The following is a 21,223-nucleotide window of genomic DNA, read 5'->3' on the forward strand; positions in this document are numbered from 1 at the left end:
CCCCCCCAGCAAACTCCAGGAAAATCCCATTGTTGTGTCTTCTGCAAAGGTCTGAGCCCTGTTGGGACCTGCTCAGAAGTTTATGCTGGTGGGAGGGGAAAACCACCTGGCCGAGAACGTGCCATGGGGAAGGGCAAAGGGGACTGGGGTGGCCACAGACCTGCCACTTCCATGGTATAAAGTGGCTGAGCTGTCACAGACCCAGGATCATTTGAGCTTGGAGGCAGTGCCAGCCCTGGCTGAACACAAAGGGGGGTTCCTTGGGTCCCTCACCCACCCGCTCCCAGCACAGCTCCGCAGGGAAGGATGGAGCAGGAGGTGCCTGCAGCTTCGGGCCACCGGATGAAGAGAAACAGGAATCCCAAATATTCCAGTTCTCTGAATATACAAGACCAAATAAGGCCCAGATGCCTAGAGAGTAAACACAAGGCTGACCTACCAAGTTTGGGCAAATGTGATTCCGAGTTCCCTAATGCTGCAGATTTTGCCTTCGGGATAAATGGAATAATTCTGTCTACACTTACTGTTTAAAAAGGCAGTTTCTGTGTAACCTCCACCTGTCTGTGTCAGCCCCAACTGCTTGTCTGCAAGGACTTCACGTGTGGGAAGTTCAGCCATGAACTAAAACCATGAACAAACCCTTTCAGGAGGCAGAGAGGTTATAGATGTGAGACTAGGAAAAAAGCCAGCATTTCCCCCAAAATGTACAGAATTGCCCTTTCCTGACCTGCCCAGTTGGCCTTGGGGACTGTCTTGGGGTTTGGAAACAGACACCTTGAAGTGGAGATTTGTGTTACACCTTCTATGGATAAGGAGTGAAATTCCCACAGATAATCTCCATTTGTAATCAATAACGAGGTGCAATGAAGCATTGAAACTAAACAAACACTGCTCCACAGCACAAATTGCTACATAAGTGACATTTATTAATGTTCTGCTATATTTACAGTTTTAACATAGTAAAACTCCAAAGTGAATTACCACTTGGCAGAAAGCACAAAAGTGCACGTTAAATCTACAGTTATAACACATCATAGTCTCTGCTAACACAAATTATGAAAGCAAGAATTACAAGTATGTTAGGAATTGTCTCAAAAGTCCCAAGCCAAAGGGAAAAAAAAGAGAAAAATAAAAATGAGCTTTGTTTTGCAAGGTAATTTTTTTATACAAAGTTGCAATGTCATCTTTCATTTTCACACTACCAAGGTGTGCTGTGAAAATCCCTATAGAGCCTGAAAAGTAGGGAGTGTGGAAGTGAAGAATGGGACAACACTGAGGATACAGACTGGTAAAAAAATTAATGTTTGTGCTGCCTTCAAACCAACCCCCTGGCCCCAGGGCACCTGGAGGGTCTGCCCTGCAGGGACCCTCCCAGCCACAGCCAGCACGGGTGCTGTTGGGTGTGAGCAGCAGAAAGGTGCAGCCGCAGGGATGCCACCCCTTGTCCTCACAGCACTGCCACCCCTTGTCCTCACACTGCCACCCCTCCAGCCCTGTGCTCCCCCGGGGCTGTGCAGGCTGCAGAGGCCAGAGCAGAGCCCGGGGCCAGGAGGAGGAGGAGGAACTAAAGCAAGTGTGTCCCCTGCTGGCCCCGGGGACAGGCTCAGGCGACCCACAGCACGACAGACACGGCCCGGGAGAGGCTGTACGAGCACGTCACAGACTCACTGCAATAGCTTTTTCAAACATTAGCCACTATGATTACAGAATTCTGCATTAATTATTAAAATTTTACACCTAGAAACAAACAGAAAGAAATGCTTCTCCTTCCTTTTTTTTTTTTTCTTTTTTTTCCCAACAGTACTTTTATTTCTTTATTTGTTTATTTTTATTTTAAAGCAGGTGAGGATTTTTTTTTTTTCTTCTGCTCCAGAGTCTTGATTCACTTCCTGCAGGTGTCCTGTTGCTTCTTGAGGGGTAGTTCACTAAGGCAGGAAGACGTTTGCCAGAAAACATCTGTCAGAGAAGGATATTGAAGATTGAAACTATAGTTAGGTTGTTGTTTGGGAGAAGAGAAGGATGTAGAACACAAAGAGTGCAGGATGCCTAAAGGCTTATGAAGCATCTCTGTGCACAATGACCTGCCTGGAGGGAAACACCTCCTGTTCTGTGCACACTGGAGAGTTCTGAAGAGTTAAAATTCCTCAGAGGGAACAGACACCAACACAAGCACCAGCCTTACCACTAGGCTCCCTTCCACCAGTTAGTCTTTTCTGATTTGCACTGATTATTCTTCTCCTCCTCCCCTACTGATTTTCTAAAAGCTATCCCTGCTCTAAAAGGAAAATGATCATTCACCAGGCCCTTCTCATTAGGCCCTGCAGAGGAAATCTCATCTTAAGAACAATGATACACTGAAAATGCAAGTCTTCGGTGGTTTCCCCGCTCAGAATTTCAGATTCAAGATTTATTTTCAAGGGACATATAAAAGTTTTAATATTTATAAATTATTCTGGACATTTATCTCCACATATCTAAAAGAGAGGGTGGTTTTTGAAAGCTCTAACATGTCCAAAAATTAAAAAAATACATTAAAAAAATGTTAAAACCTCTACACTTCCATCCTCACAAGTAAGGAGCCAAGCAAGGTCTCTAAAATTGTAACTTGAAATTCCCAACACAGGAAAAGCCTGTGCACCAAGGAACCACACAGCTCCTTAAAAAGTTTCAGTAAAGGAGCAAAATGCAAAAAATTGTTCAATGAGAACAAACTATGGATGATGCAGCTGATGCTTAAACATGATCAGACAACTGAGGGAAACAAACTCTCTGGTGATTCAGCAGGAATTTGAGAGGAATTACAGATCCTGGAGGAGGTCATAAAGCATAATTTTGTTAAACAGAACTGAAACACTTAAATAAATTGACTGAACTATTTTTACACACTCTCACCAGTGGGAAACACTGCACAATGCCCCTCCTGTATCATGTGTCCTCATTACAGGCTACAAACAAAGCAGAATCTTATGCAATTTGCAGTTCCTAATAAAAGGCAAGTGCATTTGGAAACTCAAGCCTTGGTTTTAATATCTGACAATTTAATGAGCCCAAATTTAAAGCTGGGGTTTGTTGGGTTTCTTTCTACCCCTGTCCCAGCTGCAATTGCTTCATCCCTGTCTTGGGGAAATCTGGTGTGATGATGACACTTCTGAAGGGAGCATCATGTAGCACCACCAGCTGGGAAGCAACCTCGGGCAGGATTTCCTTCCCCTAGGGGAGGGACAGTTAATGCAAGGCCATTATCTGCTGTCAGCAGGAAATCAGGCTGCAAGGGCCCAACTACTTAAGCCTCCTTCTTTAAAGTCCCATTAGGAAGACAGATAGTTCAGCCTTAAAGCTAAAGACTTGTAGGCATTAAGGTCTGGAAAGATTTTCAGGCAGGACAGTATGTTCAAGTCTGTGGGAGAGCTTTTAAAGAGCAGAGGTGTGCAGGAGTTTTGTTTCTTCAGGAACTAGGCAGAAAATGCCAACAGAAGGCAAAATTCAGACCAATTGTTCCTTCTGGGACACGAGCCAAAGACATCAGCACAATCTTCTAACATTTTGTGACCTTTACTCATGAGGGAGATTTAGGTGAGACATTAGAAGGAAATTCTTCACTATGAGGGTGGTGAGACACTGGAACAGGTCACTCAGAGAAGCTGTGGCTGCTCCATCCCTGGCAGTGTTGAAGGGCAGGTTGGATGGGGCTTGGAGCAGCCTGGGCTGGTGGGAGGTGTCCCTGCCCATGCAGGGGGTGGGTCTGGATGATCTTAAAGGTCCTTCCAACCCAAACCATTCCATAATTCCATGTTTAGGACATACCATGTGTCTCAGGCATGTGATCTATTCTGAAAGACACACCTGCCAAACACAGTCATGGAATCCAATCAATATAGAATTCCTCAGAGCAAAAACTCAGAAAGAAATGCCAAGTATTCCTCTGCTCCCCACCAAGTCAGTCTGGACTCTGCAGGAACAAGAGCCAGAACTGGGATACCAAGAAACAACTGTTTTCTGATGCCTTGTGTTCTAAAACTATTCAAGCAAAGTCTGGCCTAAAAGAGTCACTACAAAAAACAAAACTTAAGTTCAGGAAAGTAGAAAGTTTACCTTTAGTAAATAAAGAGAACTCTGGTTCTGGGGAGAGTGGAAAAAGTATCTGGCATCTTCCTAACCTTTGCATAATTAATGAATCCTCTGAGGAACAGCAGAAAACCTAGATGGAAGAAACACATTTGTCCAGTTAACACAGGTTTTGCTTTTTCAGTTAGAAAAGGAGCAGTTAGTTCAGCTCCCCAGTACCAGCACAGAGGAACCCAGGTTGCTGGGATGCACAACAGCTGATTAAATACAGCTTTTTTTTTTTTTTTTTTGTATCAATGACACCTAATCTTTCCATTTCAGACAGCCTTAAAAACAAACTTCCCCTGGGCAATCACAAAACTTCTGACTCCACATGAGACCCAGTCCCTTCCAAAGGAGGGGAAAAAAAAAAGAAGAAAGACCACAACCCACTCTTCCATTTAAGATGAAGAACAGAAACAACATCAGTTACTCTAAAGACATGCATTGTTCTCCTCTATACTCCTGGATGGTAAACAGGATGCTGCCACCAAGAAATGACAACAAAGGGACAGTGTCTGTGTGTGCCTTTAACACCCAGCAGGCATTCAGCAAGGGGAGGAGTGCTGGGAGAGTCTCATTTCAGTTTCACCTCTACACATGTTTTAATAGCCAGTAAAGCTGTGCTCAGAAAAGCCCTAATTGCACTTTACAGAGTTTCAAGATGCATTCCCTCTTTCCCCCAGAACAAACACTCACCTAGTACAAGGAAGACCCACCAGAGCCAATACTGGCCATCAAAGTAACCAGGAAAATAGGTGGAGAACTGAAACAAATAAATTTAAAAAAAAAAATTCAGTTAGAGCACATGGCAGTTTCTGAACCCAAATGTTTTCTCACTGATTTCAGCAGTAGCAGACCAAGCCCACTGCACACACATGCTACATGGCCTCCACTGCTCAGGCTGAAGGGAACAAGCTCTCTCCAACAACTTCTATTTCAGTTTTTCCTACACCCATCAGACCAACTCCCAGACCATGGGGAACTTCACTATGCCAGTGGATAATGCAGCATATTTTTTTTTGTTTTAATTTTATTCAGGTTTGAAAGCCTAACAAAATGTAAGCTTGTTATAAAAGTTTAAATCAAATCCAGAATTAATGCCACCTGTTTATGTCACAGCTCTTACTCCAGCAAATAGTTCCTAACTCCACTGTTACAAGATGACCCCAAAAATCTTGACTTTCTACAGAAAAAGTTAACAGATACTGTATTTACAAATTACAATTCCTAGCCCAAAGAGACAAAGTATGAATTGGCAGCTTAACACCAATGCTCTCTACTTCCACTCATGCACAGCTAATAAGATTTTTTGCTTGAAATTCAAAGTTTGAGCTCGGATGCCTCTGGGCTACTTTCAGACACCTTCTTTTCACAGGCTCCAAATAAAGTTCTTCTGGTATTTTCTCACAGTCCCTCAAAAAAGTATTTTTACTTTTTTTTTTTTTCTTTCCTTCCATTCCTCCATCATCAGTATATCTATAGTCTCTTTTTTCTTTTTTTCCCCCAGAAAGGTTTGTCTTTCTTCTCCTCCAAGTTTCAGAAATGCTCCCTCAGCAGAGCTCTGTGCTCAGCAGGGCCCCCCAGGCTCCCATCACACAAAGCAGTTCTGGTCAGTTCAGCCCCTTCCTCTCCCTGCCTGACCTGCTGAGAGGAGGGAGCCCAGTGGATGTTCCAACAGCCTGGATATGGTGGGAGTTTATATGGAAATAAAGAAAACCAATGTGCTCCTCCTGCTCCTCTGCTGCCTGTGCCTCAGGCAGGACACACCAGAGGGCACCAGAGGGCTTCTCCTTCCCACGACAGGCAGCAGCTGCCTCCTCTTCCTCCAGCAACAGCAACCCTGACTCCTCCTATTTCTCTACTCCCTCTTTCCCTCTCCCTATCAGCCATGCTCACGGTTATCCCACATTTTAGATAACTGTTTTTTTTCTCAGAGGAGCACCAAAGGAACATCACCCAGGACAGGCACATCTCTCTGCTGACAGCAGGGCTTGCCTGAGCTGGATCAATGTTTTACAGGGATCAGATCGTTGTCAGCACACACAGACAGAGCCATACTTGGCTGTGCAATCTTTCTTCTCTTTTCTTTCAGTAATAATCCCAGCATATAATCAGGACAGAATGATGAAAACTCTCTGTTCTCAGTGAGTAAGGGGCTCAAAACCTATTTTGGTATAAAAAGTTAAATTTATAACTAACTTCAGTATAAGGGGGATAAAAATGAGCCAGGGAAAAAGGGTACCAGTGTCTATGTATGTGTTTTTTCACTACACAACTTACCCTGACAATAAGGATCCATTTGATAAGAGACAGTCCAAACCCAGAAATGGCCCCGTATCGTCCTGCAGCTGATGTAGTCAGACAGAAAGACAGGAAAAATCCAATCCAGTTGAAGAGGAATGCCACTGAGAAAGCAGGAGAAAAGCAGCAGGTCAAGCTCCCTTTACATTTCCAGGAAAAAAAAAACCCATAACCCTCTTGCACACTGTTTTTTCCTGCTGCTACCTAAAAATAAATGTGAAAATCACTCCAGCTGGTTTGTGTCAGTGCCTGGAATAAGTAAGTTCCACCATGTACTTACTGAAGAAAGTCAGCATGAAAATACCATCATTTCCTATCCTCAGCTGGTCAGTGTCATCAAAGTCATCCCGTGTCACAAAGTCATCATCCTGCAAATCAAAAAGACACAAGACATGGGTGGATTTACATCCATAGGCTTCAAGTGCAAGCAGAAAAAATTCCTGCTTCTCATCCTGAAATGGTGCAGGTCATGAAATACTACATCACTGGTGGTATCTTGTTCTTTTAAGACAGTCAAGACTGGGCATGTTCTTGTTCATACTGTGAATTCCCCTATTCAATAAAACAAAAACAACCCTCACCACCTCAGGAAGGAATCTGGCTTCTGTGAAAAGTATAACAAGCAGTAAAGATATAAAGCTAGCAGGGGTGGAGGAAGAGGTAACAAGAGATCATATTGAGAAGATAAAAATAAATAAAAAATGAAAAAACAATTACTCCAACAGAATGGTTTTATCAGCCTTCTATCAGCTACACTGAACTCTGGAAAAGTCAACTAAATAAGGGGCAGGAGTATCCAGGGTAGATGTGCTAGATGGATGAACAGTTAATCCTAAATCTTCTAAAAAACAACCAAACCCCAATAAAAACCCACAGTGACAGTGCACACGGACACAGGGCAGCTCCTCTGTCAGCTTGCCAGGCTAATCTGCACAGCACATGGTGGCATTTCTGAGAGATCTTACATCATCACAGCAACCCAGAGGAAGATTAAAAAAACAAACCATCAGCCCCAGAGCTCTTGGGGTGTGTGATATCACCAGCCCAAAAAGCTTAAAAAAGAGTCTAGACACTTGATGGGCAGGAGTTAAACCAGAAATTCTACAGGAGAAATGTGAAGGACATCCAGCCAGACCAGCCTACTCACCCGCCCAGGAACCAGGGGGATTGTGGCTTCAGCCTTGGTTCTCTCCGCCTCATCATAACTAGGCAGTGTTGTGGCCACGTTGTAAGATGGAGGCTTAGGAAACCCTGACTCATCCTTGTAGTCAAAATAAGCTAAAACAAAAAAAGTAAAAAAAAGTTATATAGAAGGTAACTTGTCAGTTCCTGAAGAAACCCGTGATGGGAATGAGAAGGGTGTCAGGTGACTTCAGCAGGAGACATCCGTGTCCCAGACTGATGGAGCCTGCCCCTCCAAAACAGAAAGTGAAAAACACAGGAGCACCTTATCTAATGTACAGCAACAGGCAGAGCACTACACCACGCCTGGCAGGACTTATTTTTAAAACAATGACACAGGATGTGTCCCTCCTGGTTTCATTAAACAGAAGCAGTCAGATTTTCAAACCCCAGGAGAGTCAGAGAAGGATCACTGCAAGCCTGAGCCCACCCGTGATCAATTTCTCCAGAGAGAGACTCCAAATTGTTTTCTGATGGAGGGAAAAGGGATTGGAATAAAAATCAAATGAGCATTTCTGAGCCCCAGCTGCTGAGACTCAGACCCAACAGAACATCTCCACAGTGTGTCCAGGCAGGACACTCCATCAGCAGCTTGAGAAACACAACATTCCAGATTCTCTCCAAAGCCGCTGCCTGCTTGAGAAACTGACAATGTGCTGCATTTGTCTCACAAATGTTACTTGAAAAATTGACTTTGAAAGCTCTGGAGGGAAAAATGACAAGACTTACCTTAGCCAGAGTACTCTGATCCATAACCAACACAAGACTAGCTGTTCTGCTAAGAGCTATTAGCCACTTGACAGCATGAAGACTCAGAAGTACAACTCTTGCATCCTGAGCTACTAAAAACTGCAGAAAAAGTGAATTCTTCAATCCCCTTTAAGTAACAAGTCATTTGTGGAAGGAGCACAGCATCATCCCAATGCCAAATAATGAGGGGGGAACCACAAATCCTCGCAGCACTTTGATTTTAATTGTCTCCAATCTACTGAGAACACTGTGAAATGTAACTCGAACACCCCTTGATGGGATGACATCAGATGGATGTAGCCAAAATGCTTTTTCTAAACCACAAGTAACAACAGCCTCTCTGGATCAATTCTGATCCTTCACAGCCTTGGTGGGGATGCTGCAATGCCATCCATCAATAAGAAGAATGATGAAGAAAGAAGAGAGCAATCCCAGCTCCTTCCTCTGGGCTGGACATACCTGTACCCTCGGCAGAAATGCTGCTGTAGGGCGGCGGCGCGTCGTTCACCACCGGGGCAGCCTCGCCTGGCTCCTCTTCATTCTGCAGCTGAACAGACCCCCCCAGGCAGGAGAGGTTAATGATGTGCCTCCAGTTCTGTGGAATTACCCCTCTAGTTTTAATTGCATATAACAGATTCTTCTGGAAGAAGTCTGCTCTACAGCAGCACGGGACATTGCAGCAGCTGCCCAGGCTCCCTCTAAAGCACTCCCACTTGAAAGGTGGTTTTAAATAGCATCCTCACAGCCCTGGCCTCTGGCAAAGCACAGCACACCTCCCTTCAGTACCTTTTGACTTCCTCAGACTGCTCAGCTCACACTGCTTAGGAGCTGCATCCATTCCAGTTGAAGGAATACCAGGAGATACGCAACAAAAGCCTCCACTGCTGCCTGTGGCTTTGCCAAGGAAGGTGGGTTTTTTTCCATGGATACATTATACAATGATAATGCAAGTATGAATCTTGCCATTTCCCTTCAACCTTTCACACTGTGTGACTGAAACAGAGACACACTGAAACGGAGTTTATTTTGTGCACTGCACTTCCTACAGGCTCTGTATAAATAACCAAGCAGCTCATCAAACACATAGCACCACTTGCATGAAGCTGGGATGCAAACAGGCTTTGAGCAGAGCAGCTGGTGATGCCAGGCCAGATGCATTCAATGCAGAAACACACCAGAAAGGAATTTACAAACCAGCTGCCATCTCGTTTTTTATTTCTTTCCGTTTCTCATCATCTCATCAGCAAAGAAATTGAGCTGAGATGCAGCAGACAACTTATTTCAAAAAAGCAGCTTGGGACTGAACCACCTGCCCGAACACAAAGGTACTGCCCCCTCCTGTCATCACCACAGAACCCTGCCACTTCTCCCTTAACATCTTCAACTGTCCCCTCCTGCTAATGCTCTAGAAGTCATCCATAATATTTTGCTTTCTTTTCTTTGGAGACATGTTGCCATTCAAGTCTTTCCCAAGCATTTCATGCAAGGAGGTGGGAGGGGAGGATATGTTTTTATTTTATTTGTGTATCTTACGAGGGGAAAAAAATCAGCAAATCAGCTCACAGTTCTAAATTAAAGTCTTGCTTTACACCTACCTTTTTCATGCCTTGGGTTTTTATTCCTTTTGCTGCCTAAGATCCAAGATCAAACTACACCCATGTCCTCTGTGAAAAAGCCTAAACTTTTTCCTACATTTAAATGCAATTCATTGGACCTTTCCATCCAAACCACAGCCGCATGGTGAACTGGGAGCCACCCCAGCCCTAAAAGATTGCAGAGAAGAGCACGGATTGTCTCTGCCCTTGCCCTCCAGGCACACACCCCTCCCAGCTGCACAACCCAACTGTGCACAGGAGACGGACCTGCAGGTCCGTGGCACAGTGTCCCAGTGTCCTTGCTGGCTTTTCACCCAGATGTCCTCCCCACCCCGCTGTGTTACAGCTCCACCTCAAAAGGGTTTGAAACACACCTGCTGTGAAAGGAGTTGAACCCGGTTTAAACGCCTTGAGTTGGAGGAAAGGAAGAAATTATACCAGGAAACATGAGAAAAAATTCAGCAGCACTGTCACCCACTGCAGCTGTACCTAAACAACAAGAACATCACAGCCCTGCACTCTGTGTCACTGCCAGGTGAAGCTCACCTTGCTGCACCAAAGGGAGCCTCCATCCTCTCCCCATCCATTTTCCAAACAGGAGAGGCTGAAAAAAACAGAGCTGGTCAGCCCAAGCTTGCTGGGTGAGGACTGCCCACGTGGCACTGAGCTGAACCACTCCCTTGAAGGAGAAATTAAGTGATCCAGATGAAAATGTAATCCGCATTACACCCGCGCAGCTCCCGCCCAGCTGCCGGCAGGAGCCATCTGCAGCACCCTGACCCTGCCACGGGTCTGTCCCTCCAGACATGCCTCCATGGATGCAGCTTTAATTAGCACACCAGCAATTAACATGATAAGCTGCAGCAACTCCTGTAACAGCAACGCAGCTTCATCTTCTTCAAAGCAGCTAACTCAGCGTGAGCCTGTCCCCAGAAACAAAAATGCCTTATTTCATAAACTCCATGGAGTTCAGTCATTAAGAGAAAATGCAAACTCGAGAAGTAATTGCCTATTAAAATAAGCTTTAAAAAATAATAAAAAAGAGAGCACTGCTGCAGAGCCCCAGGAGTAGCCTGCACACAGCACAAGAGCCAAACTAAGGGATAATCCTGTAAAACACAGTCAAACTAGTGGGTTCAGTTTCTCCCAGCTCCATATCTGGTCTGTGAATTCCCAGAAATGCTCCACACCAAGCTTATCTTCAGTCCATCCATGAAAATTCAGTCCTTCTACACATTTTTTCTTCTGCCTATGCAGGACCCAGTCTATTAACAAAGGATGAAAGGCTCTGAATCACCAGGGACACTGGACACCACATGCCCTGTGCTACCTGCTCTCCTGGGGGGGTGGGGCGAAATTAAAACCCTGATCTTTGTAAGAAGACACATACAACCTGAAAGTACAATCACCAAGGAGGGGGAAAGGAAAGCACCAGATGTGAAAATACTGCAATAGATGAGATAAAAGAGGACACAGATAGTTGAGAGTAATATTAACTCCTACTACTGGAATCCTTACAAGGTTTTCCTTTCAGTGGTAAAAAGAAAAATACACTCTTACCACTGCCTCGTGTGGGAGAAAGCAAGCTGAGTGCACTGCTAGCTCCAAACCACTGCAGTTCAGGTAATGACACAAAAATGTAGTTACTTCTCAAAGTTGAGCTAGAGGCTGTGGAAGGTACACAGTTATAGAAAACAGATTATTCTCCTAATGGACAAGGTACACAAATGCCTTCCAGCCTTTTTAATAATTCCAGGCATCTAAAATTCAACTAAGTGCTTATTAGCAAAGCAGAAAGGGTTCATGTGACAGGAAAAATGAGTCATGGTCAGCTCTGCCATGGCCCAGACTGCCCTGGCTGGGTGTTCTCCACCTGCCCTGGGCAGCAGGGACACACCGTGGGCAGGGCCATGCCAGGGGCTGCACAGGCAGCTCCCCCTGGGCCACTGCCCAGAGCCCTCAGTGCCCTAAGACCAAATGAAAGTCATGTCTGGCTGGTCTATGTTGCTGAGGCTGTGGGGTATTCTTTTACTTTATATATTTATATATATATATAAAAGTTTATTTTCTTTCTTATCTTTTATAATCCACTGATGGATTTCAGCTTATGAAGCACGACTGTATTAATGCCATTAAAAATAGTCTTTACAGCAATGCATACACTTATTAAAACAAAATTTTGGCTGTGATTTTTTTTCACCAGATGGCTAAAACAACAGAAAGTTGCCTGGCAGAACAGGTAAGGCCCAGGGATGCTTATTTTCCAAAAAAAGAACCACCAGAAGCATGGCTCTGAGCAAGAGGTCGCCTCTGTCGGCCACTTCCCCCTGCTCGAGACATACCACGTGTGAATACACAGTAGCATTCAAGTTCAAAACTCACAGAATGTTTGGAAGTATTTCCACATAAACTCTGAAGAAAGCATTTCCAATAAATATCTCTGTTAGTTCTTCCAAATTGCCTAAACGTAGCACAGTTTTGGATGTTTTTTTTCCCCCCTCACCTTGCCCCAGGCCTTAGGCTGCAGCAGATATTCATTACACTAAGATTTTTGTGTAAGTCAGGATTACCACAAGCTGTGTCTCAGCAATACATCATCAGTGACACACTAACTCAGCACTCTACCATCAATGTTTACTGCATCTCAGTCCTTACTTTCTGTTCTGTCACGCATGGTAGACCTGCACAGAAATCCCACAGGAATCCTGGAATGAAGATACCCCTAATCCAAGCTCATTTTTGTTGTTACTATGGTTTCTGTGAGCTTTCAAAACAGCAGATACTGAGGCTAATGACAGAGAATTGGTATTTTTTAAAAAGGAGACAGGATTGGTTTCTTCACAACAATGAAATCATCACCTGGGCAAGCCAAATGCTAAAAAAAAATGTGTGTATCACTACTACATTTGAGAGTGCTCCATCAAGGCAACAACCTGCCCACAAAAAGGTGACACCTCACTCCCAGTGCAACACTCCTCACTTTCCTCCTTCCACATCTCTGGCCTTTTGGAAGCAAATGGAAGTTTCTACCAACTCCAAAGCATAAGATAATTCTTTTTTATTGACTGATGCTTCAGTCTGAACAGCCCCTGATTTGAATTCCTGACTTTTGCCCAACGCTGCTGCAGATTCCTATAACTTACCAGTATCAGTATTTCTATAACTTAGTATCAGCTTATAAATCAGCAGGAATAATGACCAGCTATTAGACGAGCCAATCCACGCACCTCAGCCCCTCTTCCTTGATCAGCAACTGTTTTCTCCCGCAGGCACTTCCAGCTGATTTAAGGGCAGGAGTGTGTCAGCCCTGCCTGCCCCAGCTCTCAGGTGACACTCCCGGCAGCCGCTGTCCCAGCAAACCCCCCCACTCCGGGAATTGCTGCTGCTCCTGCCCAAGCCCTGCACTGGGGACTCGATTCCCCCCAGAGCCCCGAGCACACCCAGCTCTGGGCAGCGACCTCCGACGTCTCTGCCAACCCGAGCTACTCCCTTTTAACAAAGGACTGAAGCCCTGCCTGCACTCCCCCTGCCCCAAAATGCTCCCCCCGAAAATGCTCCCCCCTTTCCAGCCGGAGCAGCTCCCTGCCACGCAGCGGGATGCAGAGGGCAAGGAGCAGAGCCCGGCAGGAGCAGCCCCGGGAAGGGCACGTTTGCAACGACCCTCCCAGTCACCGGGGTAAAAAAAAAACCCTCTCAAAACGTTACTCATTCCATCAAAACACAACTCACGAGGGTGTTGCTCTTCCCTGACTCACTGCAGTTAATGGCCTGACAACATGGAAATACACCTCGGTCCTGGGGAACAGGCTGATCCAATTCCATTGTCTCTGTTCCAACTGGGAAGTCTCCTGGTCTGGCCAGGCTGTAAACCAGAGCTTGGGTCAGCCCAAACCTGTGCCCACGGACTGTCCTCAGCTCTGGTGTGCAAGATCTTCAGACAGGAGGAGGTTTTTACCTTAGAGAGCTGTAATTAAATTTCCTGCCCCTAACACAGCGTAAGGCCTTACCATGATATGTAGGATCACATTAACATTTTTCTGGACATCACAGCAAAATAATTCAGGATCTTTTAAGCACTTTGAAATCTCTCTTTTTTATTATTATTTTCATATGAAGAATGTTAAGTATCTTCAATGAAAAAAATCCTCCTGTGTCACCATATATCAAATTTGGATATCTCACCAGAAGAGGCAGGAACAGAAGAAATGGACACACCTTAATACTAAATTTTTCTTCTTAGTCCTGATGACAAAGAACCAGAATTGACACACACAAAACTTCTGCCATTTGCTTTGGGCATGACTCCTCCTCAAGCCCAAAGCCAGCCCACCTGAAAAAGCAGCACATCTGTGAGCCACTGACCAACCCAGAGGCCTGAGGGACTGTTCCTACTTCTGCTTCCCAGCTGGGAAGCCACAGGAAGAGATACCTGAGATAATACTAAGTTTGCTTGCAGGGCTATTTTCTGCCATTACACAAGCTATGTGCTGGTAGTGGGCTACTAGCTCCACAGCATTTCCCAAGTCCTTTGAGTAGAGATGGAATCTACTTTCCTTCTGTAACTACTTTTTCACATAGACTGACTACAACCTTGCAAACTAGCAAGCACATCTTAATCACACTACCAGTACTTCTCCAAGGAAACCAATAGTCACTAACATCATTATGGAACCAATTAAAAAATAAGATATATTCTCACTTCTCTGTTTCAATCTGCACACCCATTTCCACTGAAAAATTAAAGACAAGGTTCAGGTTAACACAAGTTGCCAACTTACATCTGACTCCCTGTGTCATGCCAGCCTCCCCAGGTATTAAGTAAGCACTGTGATCCTTCCTGGATTTAAATTGTATTCACACTGTATCTTCAGCAATGTATTTATTGTGCAGTTTCACTGCCAGAAAACCAAACAAATGGAAAAACCTTTCTTCCTTCTATTAACCATTTACACCTCCCCTTACAAAATGATTGATGACCCTTGTAAGCCTTCGACACCCAGAACAGGAAGAAATAGCACTTAAAAGGAATGTCTTATTATTTAACACACCCACCATTTTCTATGTGGGTTTACGTTACTCATATACATCACAGATTGCCTCAAGTAAGAAGCATGCCTCAGTTAACAGGCAGTGCAAATAAACCTATTAAAAGCCTGGCTATTTTTTCTAGAATGGAGGCTAGATTCTATTCTAAGGATGAAACACAGCTCTGCCCCTGAACTCACAACCCAGGGGTAATGCTCAAAGGGCTTTAAACCACCTAATCCTAACAACATTGCTGTGCAACTCCCAAAGGCAAGTCTAAATGACAGCAGCCTCCCAGCGTCCCTTTTCGGGACACAGCACCGCCCAGAATAACAGCCCCAGGGCGTGCTGCCGCCTTCCTTCCCCCCAGCATATCTCCCATTCCCACCTCCAACAAGCACAGCCGGGTCAGCAGCCTGCAGAGGAGGAACTGGATGCAGAGCCCTGCCCTGGTTACCCTGCCCGCCTCCAGCTCCCTGCCCCAACCCGTGATTCCCACGGAAAGGAGCCGGGAGAAGCAGAGATCCTTTCTCTGGAGTTTCAGCTCTATTCTTCACAGAGCTGCACTTCCTCAGTACACTAGCTCAGACTGCCCCATCATCCAGCAGCGTCATCGCAGGCTATTTTTTATCAGATTATCTAACGCCAGAACAAAGAACCGGGGCTAGAAAAGTTGGCTTTAGAAAATAAATCATATGCCAGCGCATGTGCCATCAGGGAACAGACCCAGGCTGTGGGTTTGCAGCAAAGGGAGCTGCTGGGCTGCTCAGCTCAACCCCATCTGCAGGGCAGCACCAGCTGAGCTGTGGGGCAGAAGAAGAAACACTCAGCTTTCAGTTACCACGTCCTGTTGTCCTCAGATCATCCTCATTAACTATCACCTTTTTTTTTTTTTTTTTCCTGAAAATACATACACTAAGGGAATCCTACAAATATTTCACATGTTCAAACAGTGCCTGCACCTCAACACACAGGTTGATACCCCAGTAACACTCTGGAGCAGGGGTTCCACGACCCTGGCACACTTGGTCTGTGTATCACATTTAGCTCTACAGGAACCACCTTGTTATGTGACAGTAAGTTTCAAAATTCTCAGTTCTCCACCACTGCCTCATAAACGAATAACTTAAAATATTAAATGAGCTTGTCATTTTCTGCAGGCAATCTCCACTTACTGGATCCTGTACTCAGCTCTAGGCCTTATGGTATCAATTCCCTTCAAGTCTTTCACTCACTGGCACAGGGTATGTTCATTAATTGTACATTTGTGCACACAGCAAGTTTCAATGTATGGAAAAAATTGACCAAAAAAATATTGAAAAAAATGCTGGAGAGACTCTCCCATCCTCTCATCTCCTCTTCATCTAAATATCAATTCAGCATCTGTAGTTTGACAGCTTGCAGGGTTTTTTGGAGCAACACAAGCATTAAGAACCAGTTCAGCAATAACACACTTCGCAACAACGTGAATACCAGGGCTCTGGCAGAGGGTGAGGGGGAAAAAAAGCCATTTCTAAGCACCTACGCTGAAATTAGATCCATGTATACATGAGTTTCTGATTCTGAACCCTGCTACACCAGGCGTTTCATAGAGCCTCCATTATCTGCTTGTCTTTAGCAGTACCAACCCCCTGGGGCACAGCCTGCCTCCCTGTCTCTGCAGCACCAGTGCCTGCTCTGTGTCTGTCAGATGTGTTAGCAAGACCTGCCAGAACCACAGCTTCACACATTTCTCTTTAAGGAAACCAGGATTGTACTTATCAGTCAGGTTCGGAGTTGCTGAAGAGTGTCCTTCAGCACAATTCCTTGCCTGTCTCCACAGGCTCAAGGCAGCGGGACACGAAGTGAGACCCCTTTTTTGTGAAGACATTTGTTGGGGTCAACACCAACGACAAGACTCTGATGGGAAGACCTGCTTATCTGTACCTGCCGTTTCTGACAACAACAGTGAAGAGACTGGTGTCCATAAGCCAACACATCTGTTTTGCACAGAACAAAACCAACACCACCTAAGTTTTACTTAACTTTTACATGCCCAGTATGTAAAAAATAGGAATCTCCAGCTGTCATGATGAGACTAATATTCTAATGCCAACGGGAAGGTGAGCCTGCCCAGGATGAAAATGCTACCAAGGCAAAGTCCTCACAGTCATTTAGTGTATAAAATCTCTCAGGCAGGAGAGAGCTGTGGGCTGTTCTGAGGGATTTCTCCTTTACTTTCAGCCACGAAGTCCCCCCGTCAGAAGCACACACGCCCGGAGGACACGGCTCCCGCAGCACGGACACCTTTCTGCACGGCTGACCCTCCCGATAAAGCCCGTCCTCGCCCTCGGGGGGCAGGGAGGGGAGCACAACCCCAGCCTGAGGAGGCAGCTCCTTAAGGGCAGTCTCTGGCCCGCGGGAACGGCAGCCCGAGCCAGTGGGGACCACACGTGAACTAGCAGATAAAATGACCGCTCAGGTCAAGGCGGTGCAGAGGGAGCGGGGCTCCCGGGCAGCGCCCCCGCCGAGCCCGCTGCCCCGCAGCCCGTCGGGCCGTGCCCGGCAGGACAGAGCCCTGCGCACAAGGTCGCGCCGCCGCGGCCTGTCCCGGGAGCGGCCGGGGCTGGGGCAGCGCGGCCCCGCAGCCAGCGGGAACCGGCCCCGCGGCCCGCCCAGCGCCGGGAACCCCGCGCTCAGCCCCGGCCCGCGCCCCGCGGCCGCTCACCGCCCCGCTCTCCCCTTCTCCGCAGCGGCCCCCGCAGGCCCGGCCCAGGCCCCGGGGCGAGGCCCGGTGTCGGGGCAGGGCCGAATCCCCGGCCCCACAGCGCGGGGCGGCGGGTCCCGCCCCAGCCCAGGCTCCGTCCTCCCCGGCGCGGCCTACGGAGCCGCGGCGCTCGCGTCCCCGCCGCCCTCACCTGCTGGTAGCGGCCGCTGCGGGGCTCGGCGGCCGCCATGGCGCTCGGCGGGGCGGAGGCAGCGGCGGGGCGGGACGGGGCTCGGCGGCGCTGCCCCAGCGGGCAGCTGCGCAGGGAGGCGGCGGCAGCGGGGGCTCCTCGCTGCGGGCTCCGCTCCCGCCCCCCGCCCGTCACGCTCGGTCGCGCCCGCCTCCCGCTCCGCCCGCCGCGGGGCCGGGCCCGGGGCCGCCGGGCGGGGGGCAGTGCTGGGCCCGGGCCGGCTGCTCGGGGCCGCCACGGCCAGCCCGGGGCCGGTGTGGGCCCGCAGCGTTCTGGGACAGCCGCAGGAGGCCCCGCACAAGCTCCGCGCACTGCTTCTGCGCTAAGCTGTGCTGTGCAGGGTGGAAGCTTCCGTAGGAAGCGCTGAAAGAAACCTGGGAGACAGAAAATGGATGTAAGCTCGTGTAAAACTGAGGCCACCGCAGTGAGGAGCCAGCCGCTTGCTGGCCAGCCGGGCTGGCTCCGTCCCCCGCGCCCGCCCGTCCGCACCGGGCAGCTGGACGGGCAGATCCGAAACCTCAGTCGACAAGAAGCAGACGTAGGGAACCGTGCAGAGGTAGAAGGCTGTTTATTCGGAGAGTTTTTCCACAGAATCGCAGAACAGTTCTGGCCGGAAAAGACCTTTAAGATCGTTGAGCCCAACCTTCAACCCGGCTCCACCAAGTCCATGCTAAACCATATTCCTGAGCACCACATCTACATCTTCCGGGCTGGTTAAGTGACTTTCCAGCTTGTGTAACCTTTATTTTCTACGTGTGCCGTTCAGCTCGAGTCAGGATTTTGCGAAACTACCCATATCAATCCCTAAGGTTGATGAGGCTTAAATGTATCAGCTTTGGGAGGAGGAAGGCTGGATCAGCCCGGCTGGGATCCCAAGCTGCGAATTCAGGGAGTCGCAAGCATTTAAACCTGAGGACGTGGTTTTGAACTGCATAGTCAGTCATAAATACATGCCTTAATGCTCGTTATTCAGTACCACAAACAGATTGGGCTTCTGTTCTGTATTCTGCCTTTCAGGAGCAGGTAGTGCTCCCGTGCCTTAGTGAGAGGAACAAACACAGTCCCCGTGGCGAAGGAGAAGCAGGAATCATACAGGATTTTAGGCAGGAATAACCTCAAAGAGTGACTCCTGAGAGATGCCAGAGACATGAGGAGAATGCAATTTTCTTGCAACACCCTTAGATTTGAAGGAGCTGGGATGAGCACTGCAGGCACTGACAGATTGGCTGGTTTCACCTTTCCACAAGATCCACGAGCTGCTCTAAGAATGCCTGCAGAAAGAAGCTGGCCTGATGACACAGATCTACTTGCTGTGGAAGTGGGATTATATCCCTAAGTAAGGCTATAGCCACAGCCATAATTAGCTGAACACTGATTGACTTGGACATCGTAGGGACTAAAATAAGAAGCAACCTGTGCATGTCCTCAGGAAAGATGCTGCCAAGGATCCTGAGGAAATGGGGAAACAGTTTGTGGCACAGCAATTTTGGGGGCAGCTGGAGGCAAATCACGGGCTAATTAGGCCATCAAGACTGAGCAAGACTAATTCAGGAGAGGGAATGGCAATTTTTTCCAGCTGCTTTCTGTGTATGGATTTTGTTTTCTTAGGTGGGGAAGCTCTGTAGAAAGATGCTGCTGTGGTTACAGCGGGGACTGGTTCTGCTTTCATTTTCCACATGGTTTTAGGCAAATCACTTCATGCCTCTGTGTTTTTTGACTTTTCCCCCAGTCCAAAAAACGTGTTTTCTCCCAAGAGACGTTCTGAAACCTGAAATCAATACTTTCCAGTGACTTCCGCAGGGGACCTGCTGTGAAAGTATTTGAAAGTAATTGAAAGTGTTACAGAATAGCATTAGAGTGAGTCTTCTGAAATCCTAGCACTCCACAAGTGTTCCTTTAATTATAGCGTGTGACTAAGCAATGAAGGGAACATTTTAAATCTACACTTTGTGATAAATATTTAACTCTAAAAGCTAAATAATAAACCTCAGAGGCAGGGTGTTCTACAGCTAGAATAAGAAATAAGCAGGACATTCAAACTAGATAATTCTTCTAATCTTTTAGTGATAAATGACCCAATTAAGAAAAAAGCAAAGGCAAAGCATTCACATAAGCTAATGGGTTGGATTGTACCTCTGAAGCTCTCCAGTTTAATGGCTGGATCATATGTAAGCAGGCTGCAACTGGCAGGGTAAGAAAACTAAGATGTGATGGTTTTGGAGCCCTAACACTGATTTCACCAGCAATCTTTGTCACTCTATTATTTTTTTCAGCCTACTGGAGAAATCACTGTCCACCAATGGTTAATTTAATCTTGCCATCCAGATTAAATCCCTTACTGCACAGACCAGCAGTTTTTAACCTGCTGGGGAGTGCCAGCTTTCCCATGGGAGCCTGATCTGCCAAGATGGGAAGAGGCTGGTGTGTCTGCTCTCCCGAGCTACCTGCTCCTGCCTCAGCCTGTTGGGACCGCCAGCAAACTCCTACCTGGGATTTGACTGCTGCTGGGAGAGCTCAGCACTGAGCAGGGCTTCCAGAAAAGAGCAGATTCCCTTCAGATTTATCCAACATGGAATCTTGCTTCTCCTTTTCTTATAAATAGGGGTGAGAAGGTGAGTGGAACATGCTGGAGCAGGAAGAGGTGACAGATCATGGATATTAAAAAGAGTTTTGAATTATAGGATTTGGATAAAGGGTCTTTTATGGAGACAATTTATTTAATTGTTACTTAAAAAAAAAAAAAATCCCAGTGCTACCAGGCAGCTCCCAATAGTGAAAGGCCTGGTCTCTGAGCACTGTTGACTCTAATCACTTCAACACAGAGAAGAAGAAAATGCTGTGCTTGTTAGAATCCCTTGGTTAAACTTCAGCTTCTTCTGCAGATGAGTGTTTGTTTCCTTCCATCTGCTGCCTTTGCAAGGAAGGAAAATCAGCCTGTTCAGATACCAGGAAGTTCTTCAACATTTGAACAGCTAGCTGTAAAGGCAGAAACAATAACATGCATAAATTATCATACCTAAAAATACCCTGCTTGCTAGTCACACAGCTAGCCCAGCCCTGGAGCAATTCCTAAGTAACATAAGAGTGCACAAAAGACAAGATACACGGGATGTGGGCAGAGCAGGGCAGCTGCAGTGGCAGATGCACATGCCTGTCTCTCTTGCACCATTGTCATTCTCTCATCAAAACACGTTTTGCTTTTACTGGGAGCTGCCAGCTGCCTCCTCCGTCTTTGTGAACCCCGTCTGCCAAAGCCAGATTTGTACAGGAGGCTAAAGCAAGAGCCAGACCCTTTGCAATCCGCAGAGACCCACAGCATGGAGCTTA

At 46.8% G+C, this 21,223-nt stretch overlaps 1 protein-coding gene across 1 annotated transcript; it reads right to left on the bottom strand.

Annotated features, from left to right (window-relative positions):
- Positions 1-905: 905 nt before the first annotated feature.
- On the bottom strand, positions 906-18,016 carry NDFIP1 (Nedd4 family interacting protein 1). Its single transcript, XM_051631386.1, has 8 exons — positions 17,858-18,016; positions 8,800-8,887; positions 7,556-7,686; positions 6,689-6,776; positions 6,388-6,512; positions 4,804-4,870; positions 4,093-4,198; positions 906-1,956 (listed from the first exon to the last, which is right to left on the bottom strand). The coding sequence occupies exons 1-7, from the start codon at positions 17,894-17,896 to the stop codon at positions 4,095-4,097; spliced, it is 642 nt and encodes a 213-aa protein (XP_051487346.1). The 5' UTR covers positions 17,897-18,016; the 3' UTR covers positions 906-1,956; positions 4,093-4,094.
- Between the last annotated feature and the right edge of the window lie 3,207 nt (positions 18,017-21,223).

Source organism: Apus apus, chromosome 13 (assembly GCF_020740795.1).
Source record: "Apus apus isolate bApuApu2 chromosome 13, bApuApu2.pri.cur, whole genome shotgun sequence".
In the NCBI taxonomy this organism is placed as follows: Eukaryota; Metazoa; Chordata; class Aves; order Apodiformes; family Apodidae; genus Apus; species Apus apus.

What these genes read in the sequence shown, in the direction of transcription:
- NDFIP1 (XM_051631386.1), bottom strand. Translation starts at nt 17,896, where the DNA reads ATGGCGGCCGCCGAGCCCCGCAGCGGCCGCTACCAGCAG. An exon ending in TCCCCCTGGTTCCTGGGCGG is followed by an intron (nt 6,777 to 7,555) that starts GTGAGTAGGCTG and finishes TTTGATTTGCAG; the next exon opens with GATGATGACTTTGTGACACG. An exon ending in AATGGATCCTTATTGTCAGG is followed by an intron (nt 4,871 to 6,387) that starts GTAAGTTGTGTA and finishes TATTTGTTTCAG; the next exon opens with TTCTCCACCTATTTTCCTGG.